Source organism: Meleagris gallopavo, chromosome 2 (genome assembly GCF_905368555.1).
Source record: "Meleagris gallopavo chromosome 2, MGAL_WU_HG_1.1, whole genome shotgun sequence".
Classification (NCBI taxonomy): domain Eukaryota; kingdom Metazoa; phylum Chordata; class Aves; order Galliformes; family Phasianidae; genus Meleagris; species Meleagris gallopavo.
Genome location: NC_139405.1, coordinates 55,660,024 through 55,685,501, shown reverse-complemented (window position 1 = coordinate 55,685,501; position 25,478 = coordinate 55,660,024). Strand labels below are relative to the sequence as shown.

Here is a 25,478-nt window from a genome sequence, read left to right as displayed (position 1 = left end):
ATAAATAATGTTATAAGTGCAGGTCATAAAATGTCTGTCTATATACGAGTTTGGCATTGTTAGTGAAATTTTAACAGCTTGTGCCATGTATTTAAGACACCTGAGCTAGTTCCCATGTATAAAAACATGGCTAAGGCAACATTTTCAGAAAGGAGGTGCCAAAAATTGCAGTCCCGTGTTCATGCTTAGTTACCTAAACAAAAGTTTGATTTCACAGGATGCCATTCACCCTTAGCTTCCACTGACTGCACAAGAAGTGTTGAGATCTCTACACTTTAAAGATTTGGAAAAGGTGTCGCCAAAAATGAAAGAATTTGAGCTTTATAGTCTTTTTTGTCCATTAGCTACCTACATATTCAAATAAAAAATGACCCCAATTCTCACTGACCACAAACTCAAGTATTAAATGAGTATGATCATTCACAGTGGGAAATCAGTAGTCTGCCTGTCAGAGTGATTAGCAGTCTGCATCATCACATGTGAGGCAGAACTGCTTTCGTAACCTGTTGAGCCTTTCATAAAGTGTAAATCCATTACTTGTTTTTTATTATTACTTGTAACTTGGACAATTTTATCAGTTTTGTGGCAGAAATTGTAAAAAGCAATATAAACTCACACAAAGTATTCCTCTGACTTTTTAATCTAAATGATGATTTGGGATGTTTAATGTGTTGCCAAAAACAGCAAACACTAACTAGTAGGAAGATGCCTTTTTAGACCAATCAGCTGCAACTGAAAACAATGCATAACAAAGCCCAGCAGCGAATGTTGTGTTTTCCTAAAAATCACTCACAGCTTTGTGTTACTTCCATGACAAAGTGTAATGCTAGTACTTTCCTGCAACTTTCAAACATATAGCCTGGACGTATAGGCCACTAGCAGGGATAACACCTATACTCTGTCCTATACAAACAGGTCAGAAGAACTAAAGCAACCTTTGTGAAGTAAAGAAGGACTTAGACATTACATTATTAAATATTTTCTGAAATAAAATCACATAGTGATGAGGCTCATTTAAAATTGCCATGTGGAATTTCTCTCCAAATATTCTCCCCGTGAAAAGTGATTCCCATGCTCCAAGGGTAGTAAAAACTTGTGACGTGTTCTGGGGCTGAGCATAAGGCTGAACAAGCTCTTTATGTGTACAGTAGCCAGCTCTGTTCCTAATGACCAGCTTTAACACAGAAAGTGATGACAGACTGCATGAGTCATACGAAAGCAGAGACACATTAGGCCTCGCAGGTAACTGTGATGAACCCTGATTTTTGACAGAAGAGCACTGCAGCTTTTTGAAACTACTGTCTAACACTTAGGTTTGTTCCCTCCTTGGCATCCTGCAATCAGAGGTGCCTTCAAGAAAGCCTTTGTGGTCTCATGATAAATCTGCAAATTTATGCTGAATGTGCCAGCCTCAAGTCACATTTAAAAAACAAAAACTGAATATACTAAAAAAGAAACCTCACATATCTAGTGTTAAGTTGAAAAATAAAACACAGAATTTAGAATGAGTGCCTCATAGAGTTGCACAGTGTCCCTGCCCTGGCCACTGTGTGGCTGTCCACGTTCAGGGCTTTATTCTCATCCTTCTGCAGAGTGATACCCTGGGAAACAGATATGCCTTTTAGCTCAGGATGACAAGGTATTCATTCTGTATACCGGCTTCCTCCGTCTTTTTCCTCAAAGACTGGCAGTTGGTAATTATTATCAGTACACTCAATTTGAATCTTTGCAATCCTGTAGCAGGCTCTTGTAGGGGTGGATACTTACAGGGTGTGGAGAATTGCAGAACAGTCTTAAACTGAACAATTTTATGCTCCAAGAATTTGCTACAGCTGCTGTATTGTGAATGCATGCATTTTTTTGTATTTAAACTGCTTAGGATACTGGATTAATTTGGGAACTGTTTATAATTTTAATGGAGTGGAGGGAAACATCTGAAGTTCTTGTCATCTTTGTTACTTACAACTTATTACATGTAAAAAGCATATAAAAAAAATTCTGAAGGCTATAAAGGCAAGGTTAGGAAATGCCGTCACTACATACCTTTGCATGGTCCCCTTTTGTGCAGAAATTGAAATTTGCTGTTTAAATGAAATTCCTTTAACCAAACTCTTCACACAGAATTTTCCAGATGATTAATGGAAAAATACAAAATTGTAGCCTGTAATGATTTGATGAACCCAGCACATGCTATCAGCATGATTTCTGGTTATTTCAGCTCTCTACAGCTGTCTTTGCCAGTTGATATAACAGGGTAAATAGTAAGCTGGCTGTCACCTTCTTTTCTGTGGATCAACATTTGTTAGGTTGGGGACATGTCCCCAGTGATGTATCAAGCCTCAGCTCTCCCAGACTTTATTGCTGGGAGTGTTCCTCAGAGGGCGTAGTTACATCTGCTTTTCTTCTTATCTAATTTCCTCTTTCTATTCTGTCACATTCATATCTACTGCAACCTCTGTCTCTCAATTTCAGCCAACCCTGGCAAGCAGTCTCTTTTCCTAGCCAGCATCTTCATTCCTCAACCCCTTTCCTACCCCATCCTCAAACTTTGAGCCCAGGAAACTCTTCTCTTATGCATCTGTTCTCAGGCCCTACTGCCTTTTCTGAAACTCCACCTTCCACATTTTCCTCCTTGTAGGATGGAGGCTGGAGATGCTGGGACCCTGCATGATACAGATCAGGCAGAACTTCCACTGCTGGAGAAAGTGGGCCTGTTGAACAGAGAATTTACTTGCCAAGTTCTGCATTGTGCTTCTTCAGGGCACATGCAAAATGTGACTATTGTTTTTCAGAAGCATGCAGCTTGATGGCTTTTCTCTTGAGAAATCAAGGGTATTACACCTGCCCAGAAGAGCAGTGCGTTGGTAAAGTTAAGTAACGAAATCTCAGAAATACTTGAGTTTTTCAGAGAAGAGACAGTTTTGATTTTCTCATAAATGACACAATATAATGGTGACTAGTCCATTCTTAAAAATGGCTATAGAAAGCTATACTTAGAAAGTTATTAAAAAGTTATAAAGTATGTAACATCCTGCCTCTACCACTTTCCCTACTGATAATCCTCCCCACCAAAAGAGAAGTAGGATTAGGAGGATAATTGTGAAAACAGTGACAACTGTTGAATTCTGATAAACTGCAGAATTACCAATCTGATCTGGGACATATGGTATAGTTCATTTGCGATACATAGTCATAATATTCTCATATGCCAGCTCTTGTACCCCGTGTTTCTCAAATATCCCATGTCCTAAAATACAGTGCAAAAACTGATGTAAAAGACTGCCAGAGAAAGAGTGAAAAGGCTATTTAAGTGTAATGGCACACAATTTGTTTTTTATTTTTATTTATATATATATATATATATGCAGAAAGAATTTAAAAAGCAGGCAGGACAGTTTTTTGCAGAAAAACATTAGTTTCTGATAACTCAAGTGGTCTAAATAAACTCTTTTTCTTCCTTCCTTCCTTCCTTCCTTCCTTCCTTCCTTCCTTCCTTCCTTCCTTCCTTCCTTCCTTCCTTCCTTCCTTCCTTCCTTCCTTCCTTCCTTCCTTCCTTCCTTCCTTCCTTCCTTCCTTCCCTCCTTCCCTCCTTCCCTCCTTCCCTCCTTCCCTCCTTCCCTCCCTCCTTCCCTCCTTCCCTCCTTCCTTCCTTTTTTCCTCTCTCTCTCTCTCTCTTTCTCTCTTTTTTGGTAGTTTATGCCCGCTATAGTAGAATGGTAAATGTGCTTTAACCAAATTGATTAATCAAGTGATGTGTCATTCAGCAAACAATAGACAAAAAGTGGAGCGGTATGGTCAAAAAAGATTCGATAAGCTGGAAATGGATCATGAAAATTCCTTGCCCTGGGAATCACCAAGGTCATTCTGTTAGGTATTGTTTGTCTTCAGAAAGGTCACAGTGATAGAACAGGCAAGACTAATTACTTTTCAAGAGTTAAATAAATAACAACATCGTTTAGGGTTTTACGCGCTTTTTGTTTTTATATACAGCTATACATTCATCTAACTCTGACAATATCTTTATGCACGCTTAGAAAATAAGCTTAAACCACTGGAAGGCATTCTCAGAGAAGAATATCCAATAATATAATATTAAATTCAGCAGATTTCCCTTGAAGGTTATCCCTTAATATCTTTTCAATCAGCAACTCTTTCAGGAGATTTGATAGCATGTGTTCAAAAAATCATCCAATTCCTCATTTTCAAGCCATTCTCAACTGCACATTTAAAAAAGACTAATGTGTTGTGTTTGGTTTTTTTTTTGTTACTGTTGTTTTTCTAATGGATTTTTCTTTTAAGATCCTGCAGGTTCTAAATGTGTTTAAAGTAGCTTCAGAAATATGAAGTTCTGCATATGTTCAAAGGAATAGATCTCAAAGATGTTAATTACACCTGGATGTAGACATATATCATGTTTCATAAAATAGTTAGGAACCTAAACCTATTTGTCACTTATATAATTCTGAAAGTTCATTTCTACTACCATTATGAACAACTCAGGAAGAGGGTACACTTTGAAGTACAACTATGATTGATTAGACTAAAGAAATTCCAGTGCTTCGTTGTGTACTACTTTAATCTTTTGTAAAGTGAATGAGCAGCAGATGGCCTAATAAAGACACTCTGTATGTTTGCCCAGTATGGATTTGCTCTGAAGGGATTGGTTCAACACTTTAGAGTACATATATTTGGAATACATCTGTCTTAGTCAAGACAGATGGCTAAAGGAAAGAGAAACTTCCAAACACTTGGAATTAATCCAGTGTGAGCACTGCTTTTGAATGAAATTTTAATGGGATATGACTGTTGTTGTGTTAGTTTTCTTGGAAGAATGCAGCTGTTCATAGTGCAGACATATAGAATTTTGATGGCTACTGAACATAACTGTTTATGCTTACTTTTGAAATACAGCTATTTTTGGTAGTATCTGTGTTCTAATCAGCCTGTTGATAAGGAGAAGTATTCAATTCCTAGCAGCAGTTGGGTATCTCTCATCATGTAAACTAACTGAAACACCTATGTAGAACACTATTAATACTATCCAGTATTAAAATTAAACTTGTTAATATGAGACTTTAAAAGTATAGGCGTGTTCTTTCAATCCCATGCAATGTGATACGTTAAATCACAAGATTCCTTTTAACTACTAATTTTTATATAACATGCAAATTTGAAAAATCTATTGAGTGTGGATCACAGATCATGTGTGAATTATATGCCTGTGCAAGTAATTCAGAAACAAGCCTGTTAAGCTTAAAACGTTCCCAACAGCTAAAGAGTTCAGTAAACAGTGAATGATCTGGAAATTTGCCAAACGTTTTAGTTTGTGTATTAAGATACTACAGTTGTGGTGACGTCTATGTCATGTAAAAGCTGTCCATTTCAATTAGATTTTCTGCTAACGTGACTGCATTAGTATTTAGACTGGCTATATTCATCTCATACTGTTTTTAACTGTTATATTCTTGTTTTCTGTTTTGCAGTAATAACAAGTAGTGGCTATAGCCCAAGATCAGCGCACCAGTACTCTCCGCAGATATATCCCTCCAAGTTAGTGTCTGTACCTATTGTAATCTTCTATAGCGAACTGACCTTGGTTGTAGGCAGTTCTGCCGTTTGCTGCAAACATATATTGATCAGCAGAAGAAAGAGAGAGAAAGGAAAATACTTAAGCCTCCATAATGAATCCACTACAATTCTATGTCCATTTTTTTTTTCTCTCTCATGGCTGCAGAGTAACATCTACGTTGTGCAATACTGTATTGCTGCACAAGAAATGTCTTTTGAGTTTCTACACACAGTGGAAGGAAAAAAAAATAGACTGGCATTCTCACGCATCAGCATTTTAATAGTGCTGGCATTGCATACAGACATATTTTGAGGAAGAGAGTTTATATTTAGAAATCACAATTGCATGTCCAGGATGCATACTTAACGGTAAACATGTCATAGACTGTTCCAGTACCAGCGTTGCCAAATAGTTCCAAACATTCCAGAATTATGAACCATCCTTTCCTCCTCCAATATTGTAAGATTTAAATATCAAACAAAATAAAGTAAATTGGATTAGATTCAATCTCTTTCTCTCTTAAAAAAAAATATATTTTATATATATATGTTTATTTATTTATTTATTTATTCAGAAGCCAGCAGGTGTTATTAGAACTAGGAAGTTTCTTCCTTTTTTTAACTTTATGGAAAGCACTGAAGATTTTTTTATGAAACTACTGTAATTGGCAGCCTATTGACTTGCTTGGCCTGTGATGTATGCACAAGTATCCTTGATTTCTATACCATATATTTGTTTCAGCGCTTTTGATACTCTACCTATGTGACTTTGAAATTTGATACAGAGAAAGCATTGAAACTATACCTGATTAGGCTTTTTAAAATTTCTTCATCAAATTTGCATTTGTATCATGTTAGCCAGCATTTATTGATAGAGAAAGTAGGCATCTAAACTAAAAACATTCTTCCTTATTCCACTTAAAACACGTTTTAGCAGACTATATTAGATACATTTGGCCAAATACATTAAAAGGTTTAATAGAATTTTTAATCTACTGTAATAATTTATTGGCATCTAAATTAATGAGTAATCCTTTTCTGATAGCAACCGCTGCCAAATGTACTGAACTAATTAGAAAAAAAAAAAAGAAAAAAGAAAAATAAATTAGAATCTGAAATTTAGTCATGGTTTTTAATAGCCAGGTTTCAGTAAGTGTAATTCTGCAGAGTATGTTTATTCAACTCTTGGTCCATAAAATCTTATTTGACTTACGAAACAATCCAAGACAAATGTTTATCTGTATGTTTTTGCAACTCTGGAGGGCAAAAATTTAAAACTTGATTTTATTCAAATTCCCTATAAAACCCCAGTATTTATAAATTAAAGACCATTTTTTATTTCCATTCTATTTCCCAAACATTTAAAGCCCTTCTGGTTAACAAAGTGTTGCTGTTAATATTTTTCACGCTTCTCTCTATGGGCATGATCCATCTCCCACTGAAGTCAGAGGCTAGATATCTGATGAAGCAGAACCGTTCATAGAGGGCATAAGGTAGTAGCTTTAATGTTCTACTCTGTATTTAATTTATTCTTCCAGTCCAAGTTTCCCTGGATAAATAAGCTTGAGGATTTTTCTGATTTAAGTGTAATGTTCCTGTCTCAAAGGGGTTAAATCCATATAAAATTGTTACAGCAGTGGCACAGCTCATCTACAGCTGGACACAGAATATTAATAATTAAATTGCGGTGATGGGACAGCACAGAATTTTCACAGTGCCTTGAGAATGTGAGATGGGGTTTTTTAGCTTATTTCAGTGCGAGATGGAATAACTCCCATAAGAGGAAGAGTTGGCAGAATAATGAACTGCTTTTGGATACCTTTTTCTTTACTTTATTGCTTGAATTAACCTACAAAGTATTTGTTGCCACAGTAATGCTATTTTTCCTGATATTTAGGCCCTATCCACACATTCTTTCTACACCAGCAGCTCAAACAATGTCTGCCTATGCCGGACAAACCCAGTATTCAGGAATGCAGCAACCAGCAGTCTATACAGCCTACTCACAGACAGGACAGCCATACAGCCTACCTACTTACGGTATTTGACCTCTTATTACTTTGTCTTATGTAGATGTAAGATAGATGCTGATGTGAACATTTTTGCTTTTTTTTTTTATTATTTTTCCCGCTGTGAGAAAGTATTTTAAAGAATCAGTTGAAAATTAATTTCTTATACAGATTTGGGTGTAATGTTGCCAGGCATCAAGACGGAAAGTGGGCTCTCGCAGACACAGTCACCACTGCAGAGTGGGTGCCTCAGTTACAGTCCAGGGTTTTCCACTCCACAGCCAGGCCAAACACCGTATTCTTATCAGATGCCAGGTGAGTAGCCCTTGCTATTATGTGTCATCCCTCCTTGCTGCTCTCTGTGGCCCCTGTTTCCTCATTATGTTTTCAGTTCATGTTTCGGAACTCTAGCAAACGTGGTTGTCATTGGCAGCTACTTTTATCACTAAAATATAGCTACTTTTTTTTTTATTATTTTTTCCAACGCATGCATATCTTCATTTTTTATCAACTGCTGATCTAGATCTGGTCATGCAACACAGTCCCCATTTACACCTTTATTTTTTTATGGAGCAGGACCGGAAGCATTTGTTGTATTTATTGCGGAATACAAGTCACTTCCCTTTGTTTACATGTTTCTGAGTACGACATCTTCTGATGCTTTTCCCTTTGAAAAAAATTATTTATTACAATTTCTTTGTAATTCATACTTAGTATTTCACTTATTATGCAATTATGATTTATTTCTTTTTGCTCATTGATACTTTATTTTATCTGGATACTTTTTTATTTTTTAATGCAATATTAAATCTTATAAATACAATATTAATCATCTGAAGTTGAAAACATGGACAAGCCTCATAACAGATTGATTAAAAACACATAGATCATTTAAATATTCTTAAAAAATAGATTTTTGCTTCATAAAGAAACATTGAAATGTTAGGACTTAGGCGATTAAGGAAAAAGAGAATAACAATATTTGAATGAAAGTGAGACACTGTAATAAATTGAAAAATGATTCTGTGGTCACTGCAACAACTTATTGCCAATAACTTTCTTCTATTGTGGGAAAAAAGAAGGTATGCTTGTAGGCATGGAAGCAGCATTTCATCCATGCACATTAAATGTTTTCTTGTTTAAATGGAAAACTAGAAATGGTTTGCTTCTCCAATTCATCAATGTCTTAACATGAAATCCTGTATTTAGAATTATATTTTTATTCAGAAACATGTTCTTGCAATGAATCATATTTTTTAATTTTAGGTTCTAGTTTTACACCATCATCCACTATTTATGCAAACAATTCTGTTTCAAATTCTACGAACTTCAGTAGTTCACAACAGGTACGAATATCAACAATTTTGTTTGTGCATTAAAAAAAATTTATGTAAATCCAGTGATGGAATGTTATTTCAATTTAGATTTGTTATGCTGAATTGGACTTGCTGTGGTTAAGTACTGTTTTCTGTGGAAAGCATTGGAAATCCCTTTGGATGCCTAGTTGCATCTTTTGGCACCTAAATACTTTATCAATCTCTCTTTAATCGTTTAGTAAATTTTCTCAAGTTAAAATATCTAAACTAAAAGCTATCAGCTCTTTGCATAAATCACATCATTGCACGCAGAAATATTTAATGTAAACATTACTTCTTCATTTACACAGTTAACTGCTTTTGCTGTTTTAGGATTATCCATCATACACAGCTTTTGGCCAAAACCAGTATGCACAGTATTACTCAGCATCAACATATGGTGCATATATGACCTCAAACAACACGGCCGATGGCACTTCATCATCATCATCAACTTACCAGTTACAGGAATCTCTCCCTGGCCTGACTAGTCAACCAGGTACAGATCTGCATTCAGGTGAAAACAATTTTTATATTTTTTCCTGTAGTTGTATGAAGTGAAGATCTGTATTTCTGACTTAATTTTATACTGTTTGAAGTTTTAAACTCAAGGACAAAAAAAAGCCCTTTTTGTATGCTTATTCAAGAAGCCTGTGTAATTTGTTAGCTAAAACTCTTTGCAGTTTGAGGTTGTTTTCTTTGGAAAGAGTAGGTTGAAAAAAGCTGCAATGGTCTTGTAGTAGTAAACTTTTAACTAAGAATTCAGTCAGTTCTCCTGTTACTGACAGTGGGACACTCCACTGTCCACCTCCATATTCAGAAGTGTTACTGTAAATTATTTAAACAAGATGTTGTTTGTCATTTAATTATGCTCCAATCATTCTAGCAAGCCACAGTTGCTAATACCAAAATTAGGTTAGTAAGAATAGGGCAATCAGTTAATAGCACATTTCTTTACAAAATAAATAAATAAATAACGGAGTAATTGAAGCTAAAAAGAGAAAGCTCTAAGGAGAAATCAGGAGACTAATTTTGCCTGCCCAACTCTGCCCCCTCGTGCATATGCATTACAACACAGTTATAAAGTTGTGTTCTTAGTGCATCACTGCTGGATATCTTCATTTTTTCTCCTTATAACTCACTTTGCAATCATCTGCCTGCTCCATTCTCCATTCATGTCAAGCAAATGCAGACGTTAACAAGGAATACTTTTTTGCATGCTAGACTTGGGAATTTCTGAGTTCCCGAAATTCTCACCAATTTATTTTCTCACTACAGTAAATAACCTTATGTTTTTGAAATTATGCATAGTACAGTATAGACCATGAAAATCTCTGTGGGCTGTCTTAGGTGTGTGATATCCTTAATGTGTGAAAAGAATCTGCTTTTCATGCTCAATTTCATGTATAAGTTACATTATTCCAGGAATTTCTTAAAGATCTAGCCCAGTTTTATGATATATTTATGTCATAAGTAGCTCACTAAGGCTGGTTATAGCATTTATAAGAGAAGAGGAATTGCCAGCTACCCAGCATAATGCTGTTAGAGAAATCTTGTGGGGACACTGCCTTCACATGTAGAACGTGGTAAAATGTCTGTCTTACCCACAGGCTTTATCAGTAGACTAACAAACTGGATTTTGAACTAGGGTCTGAAAAGGGAAAGTGTGCTTTGATCGTAATATCAACTCATTGTGTAAATATTCCTAATTCTTATCCTAAAAACTGGAAAATCTAACTGAAAAGTTAGACAATAAAGCTGTTGTGTTATAATAACAAATTTGTACAAAGAAGGAAATACTGTGTAGAAGAGTATAGACAAGGCTTCATACTTCATATGAACTGCTTAAATTAAAGTTGATTTATTTTTTTCTTCCAGCTGTTTTCCTCTGCTAACTTTAATTGAAAAATGATGTGTATCTATGCATACACATGTATCTTGGTGGTATGACATGCTATGGGCATGGAGAGATCATAGAATCGTAGAACAGTTTGTTTTCGTAAGGACCTTAAAACCAACTAGTTCTAACTTTCCTGTCATAGGCATGGGCAGCTCCCAGCAAATCACGTCACACAAAGCCCCATCCAGCGTGGCCTTAAACACTTCCAGGAATGGAGCAACAAATTCTCTGGCTAATGCACGTGCCATTGTTTTTTGATGGAAATGCAAATTGTCTCAGAGTGGAATTTTAGGAAGAGAATCTAACAGATATCTTAAGTGAAATTCCAACAGTTGCAAAACACTCACAATGGAGCCAACTCATAAATAATCTACATTTAAAAGTATATTCATATGTGATCTTTATTTCTGTCTTATTCTTCTATATTTTTATTTGAAAAAATCAGAATTTTCCCTTTGCCTCTCCTTTCTTCCTCTCTCCCTTCCATTTTCTTAGAAATGCTGTGTAAATGTATTATGTCTTACAGACTCCCTTCGTATCAAATAGCACTGAAAAAGCAAGGAATCTTACATAGCGTAAATAGGCTCAAAAATATTGAAGGCTGCACATCTTTGAAACAATAAATACTTTTCTTATTTGTAGACTGCTTAATCCACAAACCTTTTTTCCTGTTAAGTAGGCTGTGCATCTGAATTTACAAACTGCCCACTCATTCCTTATTTCTGTCAAGTGTTGAACTGGTCATGAGACCTTTTGTTGAGAGTGCAACACCCACTTTGAGAATACATGGCATGCCTATGCCCCTGTGTGTCACTATAAAAATAAATTTACATCAGGGGGATGCACTGACTTGAATCAGAGATTCAGTACACACCACGTTTACTTGCTGTCTAGCACTTTCACTGCTTGATCCTAAGAGTAACTTCATGTAAAACATAAGATTAAACACAGGCACTTCACTCTTCTACCATCTTTGCTTGCTGTTAATTCACATTAACCTCTAATACTTTCCACATATACAGGATTTCTTGTAATAACAAAGCTCAATCAGATCAAGATTTCTTTATTTGTTGGACCAAGTAAAGAAAATGAGATGAAAATTGATACTCTCTGCATTACACTGTCTGCTACTCACAAGTGACAACGCGTTATGTCTCTGGACTTTGCCTCTATTAAAAAAGAGGATTCTTGGCAAATGTTTGGCTTGTTTGAGGAGCTTGTGAACTGTCACTAGGCTTCTTCGCTTCAGAGACAGCTACTAAAATAAAAGTCTCACTGACAAGAAGAAGTTTCAATGCTCCCTGTCCTAGTGACAGGCAGTAACATTTTCACCTGGAGAAGGATCTGAATGCACACAAGCCAGTTATAGTAGCTTTCCATTCCCATTACAAATGTCAGAAGTTGTCACAGAACACTTGTTTTGACCTGTGTCCACACCTCTTTTCTCTTGCTTAAGTGGCACAGCTGTGTTTTAACAAGGAGGAGGGAATGCTTGTTCCAACTACAGGTGGGAAAAAATGGTCTGGATAGGAAAGACCACCTCCATTTTTAACCGTGATGTTGTAACTCCCTAACATTTAATTAGAGTTGCTAGAAGGCATGTAAGTCTTCTTGCTGGACCTGAACCAGGATATGAGTATGTGCATGAACATCTGTGATGAAGTGGTCATTCTGTGTTCCAGTTTTGACAGTTTCCTCTTGTTTTATGGAATCTCAGATGCTGCTCCTACTTCCAGTGAGAGAAAGTTAAGGAGTGGAGTTATTAGGCATGTGCTGAATATTGGCAAAGCTAAAAAATTTCAAACATGGCAATAAAACTTCTGTCTAATATGAGCTGCAGTAGGAGCTCTTTATGAGGGAAAGGTTTTCAGTGCTCTTTGGTACTAGAATTTCTCACATTTTTTTACATAGCTGAATTTTGAGTAAGTTTTTCTTCTATCAGCATTGATCTGATTTCTAAAGTAAACTGAGAACAAAAAAAAATGCAGTTGCTCCTTTAGTCTGCTGTTGGTAAAAAGCAAATCAAGCAATTAAGCCTACAGTTGTTCAGTAAAACATGCACTACAGACTTCTGCATTCTAAAATAGATGCATACCTTGCATTCAAGTAAGAGACAGCTGCTCATTCTGATTTAGAGATTAGTTAATGAAATAAAGTTGGCTCTAAATATCTAGAACTTAGAAGGTACAGTGATTAGTTACAGTACTGATTAATGGATAATTATGCAATCACAATGAGTGTTCACCGAAGTAGAAGCTTGGGGCAACAGGTAATGGCTAATGTTAAATGAAACTTGAAGTTATTTATTTCAGTGGTTAGATTATTTCAGGGAAAATTTAGTCTTTTTATATTTTATTTTTGGTAGATTAAACATGGTCATTGAGAACAGATGTTCTAGTACATTACTGTGGATTATTTTAGAAATGAATCTTTGTTGTAAAATGTTGAAATTTTCTAAAACTGAAAAAAATTGTGATAAGAATATCAACATTTATGTTCAGCTATATAGTTTTTGTCTTTTCATAGCTGGAGTTTGCTTTGGGATTTTTTTTTCACTGTCAGGGAATCTGAGAAATTATATTTTTGTACATACTTCTTGTATACTCAGAGCTTCTTTTGAAAAGCAGGCTTTTGATGCTTAAGTAATGTGATTCTGAAACATCGTTTTTCTACATTTTTACATTTAGAAAATTAAATTCTGCTGTTCTATTTATGGGGAAAGAACTAAAGTAATGTGACCTTATTGATCTCTTCAGTGCCTGCAGTGTCCTTACTGACATCAACACCATGCTGGGAATAGAAATGATTAGTCAACAAGAACTCTTGCTCTCAGTTGTAAAGGGACAAAATAAAAACACCAAGGGAACATTATTCAATAGACATTATTATTGCTGCTTAACTTCTGTAACATTTGTTTCTCTGATAAGTTTCAGCTGAAAGAGAAAATACTACAGAATATATATAATGTTTTTTCCAAATCAGGACAGAAGTATCTTGAAGATTGTATCTGGAAAAAATTCTCAAACTACTTTTCTGAAGATCTCTTCTTAGCTGTTGCCTGAAAGTTTGGCTGTATTCTGTACAAGCAGAGACACAGATTGATACTGCAACACTGAAGTCATCATGATCTAGTCTGAGAACAGAATAGCACTATCTACTGGTAGCAGAATAACTTCAGTACTTTTCCAGGAAGGGAGAGAGAAAGAGATTTGATTTCCTCCTGTTTCATAAAGAATTCACCATCTTCCACTTGGGTGTGCAGGGATTAGGATTCTGAGTCATGAAAGCACGTTTGTCTTTATACTTTATATGTATCAATCCTTCATTCAAATCTATTTTACTATGTTGGCCCACAAATTAGGCGATTTTGGTGGTATGACAGTAGAGATTGAATCTTCCCACCAATATTCATTTACATTTTTCTGCAGTGTGACCAATGGTAGCAGAGGGGCTGTATGACAGAATGACATCCAACGTGGAAGTGCGTATGAAGCAAAAGCGTAGAGTTGAATTCCTCAAAAAATGTTATCAATCCACATTCATTGATGCTTGCTGAACACTTATGGATACCGAATTGTGGATGTGAGCACAGTGAGGTAGCAGGTGGTATGTTTCAGCTGTGGCAAGAGTGACATGAAAGATAAGCCATTTTCTGGACGCCATGCATAGATGTGACACCATGAAATTAATAGCATCTTGACCAGCTCATCTGTGCACATCAGTAGATTATGACCAAAGAACTGTGTACAGAGCTGAATATCAGCTTCAATGCATTTGAAACGATGGTGGCAGCATTGAAATCTAAGTTTGCACTGTGTGGGATCCAGGAATGCTCACACAGGAACAGAAAGAACACTGTATGCAAGTTTATCAGTACAGCACTGAAGGTGACAGTTTCCTGATCACATCATTACCAGTGAAAAGCCATGGTGTCACCACTACAAGCCAGAGTCAAAACAGCATCCATAGAGTAGAGAGTGATACATGAATTTAAGACACAGCCTTCACTGGGTAGTGATGTGCACTGTCTTTTGGGTTGAGAAAGGGATGACCAGTCTGGATTTCTTGTAATTTATACAAATGATCAACTCTGATTGCTAGATTTGGATGAAGGGCCTGGAGCATCTCCCTAATGAGGAAAGGCTGAGTAACCTGGATCTGTTCAGCCTGGAAAAAGGAAGTCTGATGGGGGATTTGATTAAAGTTTGTAAATATCTAAAGGAAGGTGGGAGGCAAATGAATGAGGCCAGGCACTTCTCAGTGGTGTTTAGTGATAGGACAAGGAGCAATGGCCTAAAATTTGAACATAGGAAGTTCTATATAGACATGCAGAGGAACTTCTTTATGATAAGGGTGACAAAGCACTGGACCAGGTTGCCCAGAGAGGTTGTTTAATCCCCTTCTTTAGAGATATTCAAGACCTACCTGGACACCAATCTGTGCAACCTATTGCAGGGAGTCAGCTTTATGTGGGGAGTTGGTCTCAATGATCTCTTGATGTCCATTCCAACCTCTGCAGTTCTGCGATTCTGTGACACTGACTCAGCTGAAGGATCAAGCTGCCAGAGTCAGGCCAGAGAAGAAAGCAACTTTTCTCTTGCAGCACAATAATGCCAGGCCCCAAACCAGTTTGAAGACGGTGGAGCACGTTGCCAGTCTTGGCTGGACTGTCCTACAACACCCACCATATAGTCAGGATTTGGCGCCCGATTTCCACCTGTTTGGGACAATGAAAGATGGATTTCATTGGCAACATTTTCCTGACAACACTATATAGCATCTTTGAAACAGAGGGTCGCCTTCACTGGTGGAAGTTTTTATGAGTGCAGCGTGCAAACTCTTCTTCATCACTGGAGAAAATTCAAAGCTAATGGTGGTGACTATGCTGAAAAACAGTTTTTTGTAGCTGACAATTTGTTCCATCAAATATTGTTATTGTGCTCTTCATATCTGCTGTTTTTCCATGAAAATAAGTAGGAGGCATTACTTTTGGAGCAACCTATGTATATATCATACCCTGGACTTTGGAACTAATTTTTTTCATGTTCTCCACTGTCCTTCAATCTTGAATTCCTTCCTCATAAGAGCTAGAGCTCTTGCTCAGGAATGTGACATTATGGTCTTAAATTTTATTCTTCCAAGAAATACAACAGTACTTTATTCCAATCAAGATATATATCTTCCTAGTATATTTGTTTTAATAATCTTCTGTATGTGGTTCACTGTGAGGTATAAATAAATGATGGAAGAGGTGAAGAATTTAACTATTGAATTATATTGCACACAGATTCTCAGTTGAGATTGCAGTCTATTTTTTCTTCTTACATCCTTCTAGACTAGAATTGTTTTCTTCTTTGTTCGGGAGGGAAAATAAGTGAATGACTCTGAAAAGACTGTAGAAACATTTAATCATTTAAGTTGGAAGGGACTTCTGCATATCTTTTGGTTGAGCCAACTTAGATCACACTGCTTAGGACTGTGTCCAATTGAGTATCTCCGAGGATGGAGAATACATAAGCTGTGTGGGTCTGTCCCAGGGTCTGACTACTCTCACTGAGAACGACTTTTTCTTGTACCTAAGAGGAATATTTGCTAATGTAATTTCTATATTTTCTTTCTTGTCCTTTCTCTGTATAGCTCTCTGAAAAGGCCCTCTGCCTTTCCTCCTATGTGCTCCAGTTCTTCAGATGTCTTGGTGGCCCTCACTTGAGCTAACTACAGTTTGTTAATCTCTCTCTTATACTTGGGATCCAAAAACTAGTTATTTTTCTAGACATGGTTTTGCTCATTCTTAATGGAGCAGAAAAATCACTCTTCTTGATCTCCTGGCCACTTTCTCTGTTGCCTGGTGGACCTTGGTGATTTTAATAACGTTCTTTACTAAAAATGTGTACTGTTCAGATCAGATGTCTGACAGGTGATTCTTGGGAAATTTATTTTGCAGAGAAGTGAATATCAGACAGTAACTGATAATTAGAGAAGGATGATCAAACTACAGCAGATATGGCTTTATAGTTTTTCTGATAGTAACTGTAATATTGCATTTAATAGTGTGACTTTTCTCTGCCAATTTATGGGCAGTGGCAAAGTAGGAAAAAAAAAAAGTCACTAAATAGAGGGTGACATGGGAGGAGGAGATAAAACAGTCCTAATAACCTGGTAGGTGGATGAGTACTGGAGGGTGTTCTGGTAAAATTAACAGAACTTGGAAGTAAGTCCACCTGAACTCTGAACATGGGAAATGAACTACTTTATCTAAAAGGAAATTTATGTTTTGGTAACTTTTTAGTATGACTTCTGAAATACATCTTCCTTGTATCTGTGAATATTTTGAATGTGCGTATGCGTATTTATGTATATGTCTGCACATATCTATGCAACATCTCTTCTTAGCTTTATAACATTTCCTTTGCAATGTCAGTAGTGTCCACTGCATCTGTCGATTCCTTTTACACAGGAAAAACTGCATATCACTCATTTCATGCAGCCAACTTAGGTGCATCTTGAAACTGAGTTTGCATACAGATATGTCTAGCTGTGGAAAAACAGAGTTTATTATTGAAAAATCTAGCACTAATTTTGCCATGAATGGTTGACTTTACAGGGGAGTTTGACACAGTACAGAGCCCCTCCACGCCAATCAAAGATCTTGATGAGAGAACATGTAGGAGTTCTGGGTCAAAGTCTCGGGGTAGAGGGCGGAAGAATAATCCATCACCCCCTCCGGACAGTGACTTGGAGGTATGCCTGCAGTAATTGATGAATGGTAATGTGGAGGTTTCTTCTGATGAAAAGTAAATTCTGCGAAGTACAGCTGTGGAAATAGCTTACGGCATTTTAGAAAACATCATGCACTCCATGTCAGTAACTGAATATAACAGACATTAGTGGCTGCTTTAACATATACATGCAATGAGATGTTACTGTTCTCTACGAAAAGTTAGAAAGATAAATGTGATGCAGCTTTTCACATTTTAGCTCTAAGATTGTGGATCTTTCAGTTTTTCATGCAATAAAAGCAGAGAACTGTGTATTCAAAAAGCTGTTTCTTTTAGTTTGTTTTTTTTTTTAATAAGAGATATCAAATATGTTGCTCAGTGTTATTTTTATTTAAGAATACAGTATAAATATGCAGGATCATCTGGCCATAGTGTTTCAATACTTATCCACAGGTCTCTATGTTGTAGCAAATGTCAGTGGATTTCAGTGAGGCAGCTGACACCAGTGAAGTTATGGTATACTTAAGTATGTGCAATTTTGATGCCTCAGTGAAGAAATATATCTGCCTAATATATGGGATGATGATGTAAAACACAGGTGACTTCTTAGCAATGGGTAATTATAGTATTATTGCTCTTGCATTAGCAGCGTGCAGCCTTAATGTGACAGGGGGAGAAGGAATCTTGGTGCCCATGTGTGAAGCACTGGCATCAGAGGAAAGTGCTGCCCACCTACATGCTATGCTTCCTGCCACTCACAGCAGGTAGCCCTGGGCAGCCCTGCTGCTGTGTCTTCACGGAACACCCTTGGCACAGCAGAAGACTGACCTTTGCTAGGTGTTTGCTGAGCACACTGCTGCTGCTATGCTGACAAATGGGCTGCAGTGCTGAGCACTGAATGTACGTGCCATTGCTTTTACACAAAACTGTTATCAATTTATTTTAATACCTTATGATATTATTTAAATCCCACATGGCATTCTATGTGGCATAGTACTTTTACACAAGACTTGGTTTTAGCTATGCAGCAGAAATGAATAAATTTGAATCACTAAGACTTTCAGAGAAGTATCTTGAAGTACAATTTGTTGTTAACTATTATGTTTGACCCCTCCCATCTTATTTCTGAAATCTCTGTTAAGCAACTTTTTTGAAAAAATTTTTAAGAGAAGAGTAAGAAATTGTGAGCAGTTTAAGCTTTTTAAGCTTTACAGTCCTTCTGACTTCTTACCAGTAGATGCACATGTTCTGTTCTTGCCAGTTTTCAGAGGAAACCTGCTTAGTTAAGGTACAATTAAAGTAAGGTGACTTTTAGCTGCCCTGGGTGGGAGGTTGGGAGCATTTTGATGTTATTTATTTACTAATATTGTCTCTACTTCTGTTTTCAGCGTGTTTTTGTATGGGATTTGGATGAAACAATCATAGTTTTTCATTCGCTGCTTACAGGATCCTATGCACAAAAGTATGGCAAGGTATGTAATCCATGAATTACTTACTGATTCACTGTAACAAGATGTCTAGGGTGTACACATACATGTTTTTACACATACATGGTTTAAAATAGCTTGAGTGAAGAGAGAAGAAGAGCATACAATAAACCCCATTTTCAGAAGGTTGATGTGAAAAAGCTAAGGGAAGAAATGAGACAGAATATAAGCATAATATATAAAACTAGGCTGAAGCAGATGTTACAGATGTTATGAGGGAAGAGTTTATAGAGGAACAAAGATGAGCTTACTGAAGTACATGGGAAGAGACGTTCCACAGAGGTAATATATTCAATGGGCAACTGAAAACAACTGTCAGTATTTGGATATGTAGAGGAAGAAATAAGAAATGGGAGCAGTGGGTGAATATACCAGGAAACTGATAAATTAGAAAGAGTAAGACAGTTTAAATGGCAGCTGTAGATGTTATTCTTTGATGCTCCAGCTTTTCCATTGCATCTTCAGGCCCATGGCTGGCTGTAAGATGAGTAATGCTAGGGAGTGAATCCCTCTCCCTATTAGATAGTTGTATTCATCCTCTCTTCTGCAAGGTGATCCAAAAGGCACTCAGGTCACAGAGCAGCAAGCAGAAAAGCAGCAGGAAGTGTGAGGGTGGAGAAGAAGGAGGCAGAGAGGCTGGCTGCCACAGCCTGCTGGAGCAGATTTACACTGCTGAGAGATCAGTGAGCCGCACTGGCTGCAGGAGGGGCATGGGGGAAAATCAGCATGCAGTCATGGGAGCGGGCTGCCCAGAGAGGTAGAATTAAATTAGAACATTATGGCAGATTATGGCAGGGAGGAAAATGGACTGGGATACCAAAGGTTTTCTAGATGCTGTGCCATTCGAATGTAATTAATATAAAAGTATTTCTTAAGGACATATTTATGTCCATGCTATGCAAGAAGTACTTGTTTAAAGAGCCAAAATTATCTGCTTGACAGAACTCTGTGAGAAAGAGCATATTAGAGAAACACTTTCCACATCCAACCTCCTCAGCCAATGGGCTAGAAATTTCCAAAGCCAGAACCTGTATATTATAACCACTGATGGGCTATGTTTCATGACAGGTCCTCCATGTTTCAAGACAGCTGTTTGTGGTTATAAAAAAAAAAAAAAAAAAAAAAAAAAAAAAGCTTAAGGGGAAGCTCAGAGATCTGGGCAAAAGTCTGATTTTCTGAAATGCTAAGATAAGAGTAGTTATTCATGTCTTGTGCAGAATATTCCTGCTTATATTGCAGCTTCGTGCTGCCAAATCAGTGTGCGTTTCAGAATACTGTCAGAAACTTCTGCTGTTTTTTGAACACTGTAACAACGGTAACTTTTCAGTACCATTTCTAATTTTTTACTAGTAAATCAAGAGAGAAACCTAGCTGAACTGGATCATTTGTATCACTTGTGAGTGTAGCTGGTAGACTACCTCAGCACTTGTAGCAATGCTGTCATTTCTTTCATCCCCTCCCCATGTGAATGTGCCCATAGGATGTTTCAGTCTTGTACGCCTCACATGTTATGTAAGCAAAGCCTGATTAAACTATTACATAGTTTTAAGAATAAGAGTAGATATTTTTTTAATTCACAAACACTTACAGGTAACTTCGTAAACTGTTTTAGAGATAGCTACAGAAGTGTAATTCCTCTTGGTTTCTCACTTTGCTATGAGTATATTTGGGAATATCCCAGTATCACTGTTTTTTAAGAACTCATCTGTTACAAGAGGAAATAGTTTCAAACTTAATGAGGGTAGATTTAGGTGGGATGTAAGGTAGAAGTACTTTGCAGTGAGGGTGGTGAGGCACTGAGCAGGTTGCCCAGAGAGGTGGTGGATGACCCATCTTCGGAAACATTCAAGTCCAGGCTGAAGGGGGCTCTGAGCAATCTGATTTAGCTATGCATATCCCTGTTCATTGCAGGAGAGTTGGACTAGATGAGCTTTAAATGTCCCTTCCAACTCTAAGGATTCTATGATTCTATAATTCTATAATTGACACTCCATAAATAGTCCTTAGAAACAGTAATGGTATATTAACAGCCAGTAATATTGACAGCAGATAAAATTGGCTTGTATAACCCATGAAAAACTCAAGGGCAAGTGAAATTAACATAGTTGTACTGCTGAGACCAGCATTAGTAAAGAACTGTCACAAACAACCATGTACTGATCCATACAACATCCATACAAGCTAGGAAATGTACTCATTTCCAAAGACCATGAAAGAAAAATAGTAGACTTTATGTTTGCTTTTTTTCCCCTACAATGACTACCTTCAACATATTTATAAAGAGCTTATTAGGAAAATACGTTGCAATATGTATGTTGCTGACTGCAACAATAAATGAGGGCAGTAAGAAAGGGAATCCCCAGTTCAAAAAATACAGGGATCTCTTGGAAAGAGTCCAGCGGAGGGCCACAAAGATGGTGAAGGGCCTGGAGCATCTCCCTTATGAAGAAAGGCCAAGTGAACTGGGTCTGTTTAGCCTTGAGAAAAGACGACTGAGAGGGGACCTGATCCAGGTTTATAAATATCTGAGGTGTGGCGGCCATAGCGGTGAGGCCAGTCTCTTTTCAGTGGTACGTGGAGACAGGACGAGGGGAAACGGACATAAGCTGCAGCATAGGAAGTTCCGCACAAATGTGCGTAAGAACTTCTTCACAGTGAGGGTGACGGAGCACTGGAACAGGCTGCCCAGGGAGGTTGTGGAGTCTCCTTCTCTGGAGATATTCAAGTCTCGCCTGGATGCCTACCTGTGCGACCTGGTGTAGGGAACCTGCTTTGGCAGGGGCGGTGGTCTCGATGATCTCTAGAGGTTCCTTGCAACCCCTACAATTCTGTGATTCTGTGATTCTGTGAATACAGAGAGAGCTTACCCTCAGTAGGCTTTAGCTTCGACATGTCATTGCAGTGTTGCCTAAAGCTGAGATTTGTCTGAGCCTAAGTGCCTATGAGTTAGTTGTGGGAGAAGGGAAAGATAGCACAGCTGGATCTCAGTCAGCTCCTGGTGCATGACCCTAGCAGATACGGCCCTTATCTTTTCTGTGTGTGATGTTCATCCGTAAACAAGGTCTTAGTCCACGCTGATGTCTGGAGTGTTATGAGAATGAGATTGCTATGAAGATAAATTGTCCGTAAATTGTGAGGTTCTCAGTGAAAATCTTGTGATCACATTGGTCTTTCAGTAAGTGCTGGAGGGGCAGTTTTTCCTACAGGGCACCATAAAATACTGATTATTTGTTCTCTGTTTTATTAAAAAAAAAAAAAAAAAAAAAAGTATAATGTCATACAGATACACAGCTGTGCATATGTATTTTTTCTATATGTATTTTGTGTAACTTGATTAATTTACTCCCAAAAGAGAAACCACAAAAACAAACAAACAAACAAAAAAACAACACTGATTTTCACCTTTCTCTGTATTTAAAAATTCTACCTGAGATTAGTTAGTCTTTAATGGAAACATTGCTTTAGAGGGGAGGTATCTGTTCATACCAAGTGTGCTCACTTTTACTTTCAGACATCGAAATGCTATATTTAGAACCATTGCAAATACCTAGACAGGCAAAGATATTTACCTTCAGTTCTCTATCATCTATTTCTTGACATGTAAGCTTTCATTCTCATTTTTCAGTAGCTCTTTACCCTTGCAGTGAGTGGGCAAAATGAAAATATTAAAAATGAGTACTTTAGTCTCTGCTCCATGCATTTCTGACTGTGTATGGAGTGCAATATGTGGTGAGGGCTGTCATGCTGTTATAGCCAGAGGGAGAGACCTGCAAGCTGCTGTGTTTTACCTATGCACCAGTAGAGTATAACGTTGAACTCCACTGAAGGGGGATAGATTGGGCCAGAGGCTGTTCTATGCATCACTTTAAAATATTAAGATATAAAACCTATTTAGAGAACAATTCTCTGGCTTGCTGTTTTCTCCCTCTGGGTATTTCCACCTGTCTTTTTGTTATTTTATCAGACTGGTCCTAGGTAATGCAAGGAGAGAATATTTGCATACTATACCTCTGTTAGTTTTCAGGACAACTGTGCTACTTTCCAGCAGTAAAAAGTAGCTCTTATTGTTCATCTCATTTGCTCATCTGCTTCGTGCTTCATAAAACTGGTACATTTCTATTTTTAATTACTTACTGCAGTAGTAAATCACGAACATTGGCATTTGAGCTGTTGTATGCATGGCTGATGATGGTTTTTGCAGCTGAGCACCAGTTGGCAGATACACTCTTCTACAATGCTGAACTCTTAAGCAAGGATTTGTTGATGTGACAGGACATGTGTTAGATGTCGTCATCTGTTAAAGTTTATGAGGTACATTCTTATTCCCTGTGAACAGCATGTATTCCTTGTTCTATTATATTCCAGTTATTCTTGCTGACTTAAGGCTGATTAAGCAGGAGTTTTTCTTCCTCGGAGCATGTATATTTCATTCATTTCCCCCAGGTCAAACCAGAGGGCAAGGATGCCCAGATAAATGCCATGACTTAAAGTGCAACCGGTTTAAAAAGTGTGAAAGGCCCCCATTGCCCTTGGGAGGGTGAGAATAGGACCACCAAGTGCAAATATCACAACAAAACCACATTTGCTGATTGCATTGTGACATTTTGATAGAATTGCTAATGAAATGAAGTTGCCAGCGAAGCCACATTAACCTTGTAGACTTCTCTGGAATGAGCTAAGAGGTTTTTTATTGCTCATTCTCTGCTTGTCCTGGCATTAAACAGAAAAAGGTTATCACCATTAGTACACATTATGACACTCTCAAGTACACTCATAAACATGCTTTCGTCTGTCTATATTAATCATGTATCTCTCATGACTTCCAGTTGTGCTCTCCATTCACTCCCTCATTGTCTGAGACCTCTGAGTCCATTTTCCTACTGCCTTCTGGAGAGCACGGAACAGAAACTCCTTGTGGAGTACGTGAGTCTTCCTTCATCAGCGACCAGATATGATTATTGAGAGATGTATTCTCTTCCTCTATTACCACCTACAAGAAACTCCCCTGGGGATGAGTGTCCCCTATAGGACTTTGAGACCTGAACTTAAATCTGAGATAACTATGTAATGTAAGGAAGAGTCTTTTAGCTAAAAATATCAGTATTTAACTTAAGCATTTCCATTTTTCCAGAGGTTGCTTCTGTTGTAAGTCTGTTCAGGACAGCCATCCATTGAAAATCTATTCTTGTAATATTATTCACATGTTTTGTTTATTTGCTTGCTTGCTTATTTTTAAGGCTTCTTGCATAGAAATTCCTGCTAAAATGAATCTACCTGACTATTTACCCAATTTCTTGTCCAAGGGTTTGTGTAAAAGTTTAGTGTTCTTGTGTTTTTTTCAACAAGAAACAAAATTATTTTGAACAAGCAGATCTTCCAACATAATATTAAACAGTTTTCTTCTACTAATGGCCACTGAGCATTTGAGGCTTTATTCAAGCTACTTTTCTCTTGAACAAAACATATAAATATTGGGTCTCCCAGGATTTTTTTACCTAGTCTTCTGAGAGACATTGCAGTGGATGGACCTGTCTAGTAGAGAAGAGAGACAGACAGTCTGACTCCAATTTAGAGCCTTCATACTAACGTAACTGAAGTAATTTGCATTTTGGTATACAGAGGTGCTGTAGCTGGTCGTTTCCTTTGCATGCTAATAATATCTGACTGAAATCATGAAAATCTGACAGCCAAAAAATTGTGTTTCTTTATTCTCTAAATTATCTGGGGAAAAGTTCCAGGTTTGTATTATTATTATTATTATTATTATTATTATTATTATTATTTCCGCTTTTGTGTGTGCTTGTGCAGAAGCAACATTTTGGCAAAAGTTCAGTCTTCCTTTTATTCAGTTTCTCAATTTGTTGTGCTCAAATCTCTATCAGCTGCACATTTCTCTCTTTCTTTTCAACTCTTATTTCTTGGTGCCACTTTGAGTTGAAAGACAGTAAAACAAAGATTGGGAAGTTTTTCAAAAATCACAAGATCCTGATGAATTTCCTTCTTTTGTCTTTATATTTGAAGGGGTGGACTTACATGGCAAGAGATGGAAACTAATGTATAATTCTTGTTAAATGGTTGCAGTGAATGTTTGGGCAAATTTATCAATTGAGACTTCAATTCCAATTACTCTTCTCAGCAGTTGTTGCAGGAAGATCCCAGACTGATCTCATGTTAAGCTATAATGGAATCTCTTTGCTTTATTTTATTTTACATACAGTACCTAGCAATATCCTCCACATGCTTTTTTCAAAACAGAAATGTAGGAAATCTCATTTTAACAGTAATAAAGCTAGGCATAGTTGGTTACAAAAATGCTACTAATAAGAAAATCATGAACGCTATGTTACATTTATGTCTCTCAACTATACTGGGCAAGGCAGGAAATTGTGATACATATTTGGTAGTTTCTGTAAAAATAAATTGGATTATAATGGAATATG

General features: G+C 37.2%; 1 protein-coding gene across 17 annotated transcripts in view; it reads left to right on the top strand.

Moving 5' to 3' along the window:
* The window catches only part of EYA4 (EYA transcriptional coactivator and phosphatase 4), a 154,277-nt gene that overhangs the window by 106,610 nt on the left and 22,189 nt on the right, over positions 1-25,478 (top strand). For 10 of the 17 annotated variants that reach the window (XR_014881395.1, XM_085217275.1, XM_085217262.1 and 7 more), the window contains 7 exons: positions 5,484-5,550; positions 7,466-7,608; positions 7,749-7,892; positions 8,844-8,923; positions 9,266-9,449; positions 17,437-17,573; positions 18,940-19,023. Coding sequence is in view for 16 of the 17 variants with exons in the window: in XM_085217275.1 (XP_085073401.1) it covers positions 5,484-5,550; positions 7,466-7,608; positions 7,749-7,892; positions 8,844-8,923; positions 9,266-9,449; positions 17,437-17,573; positions 18,940-19,023 (839 nt within the window). In the remaining variant the exon portion in view is untranslated. Of the gene's footprint in view, positions 1-5,483; positions 5,551-7,465; positions 7,609-7,748; positions 7,893-8,843; positions 8,924-9,265; positions 9,450-17,436; positions 17,574-18,939; positions 19,024-23,864; positions 23,958-25,478 lie in introns of all 17 variants that reach the window. The other 7 variants (XM_085217265.1, XM_085217264.1, XM_085217272.1 and 4 more) reach the window with 3 other exon arrangements.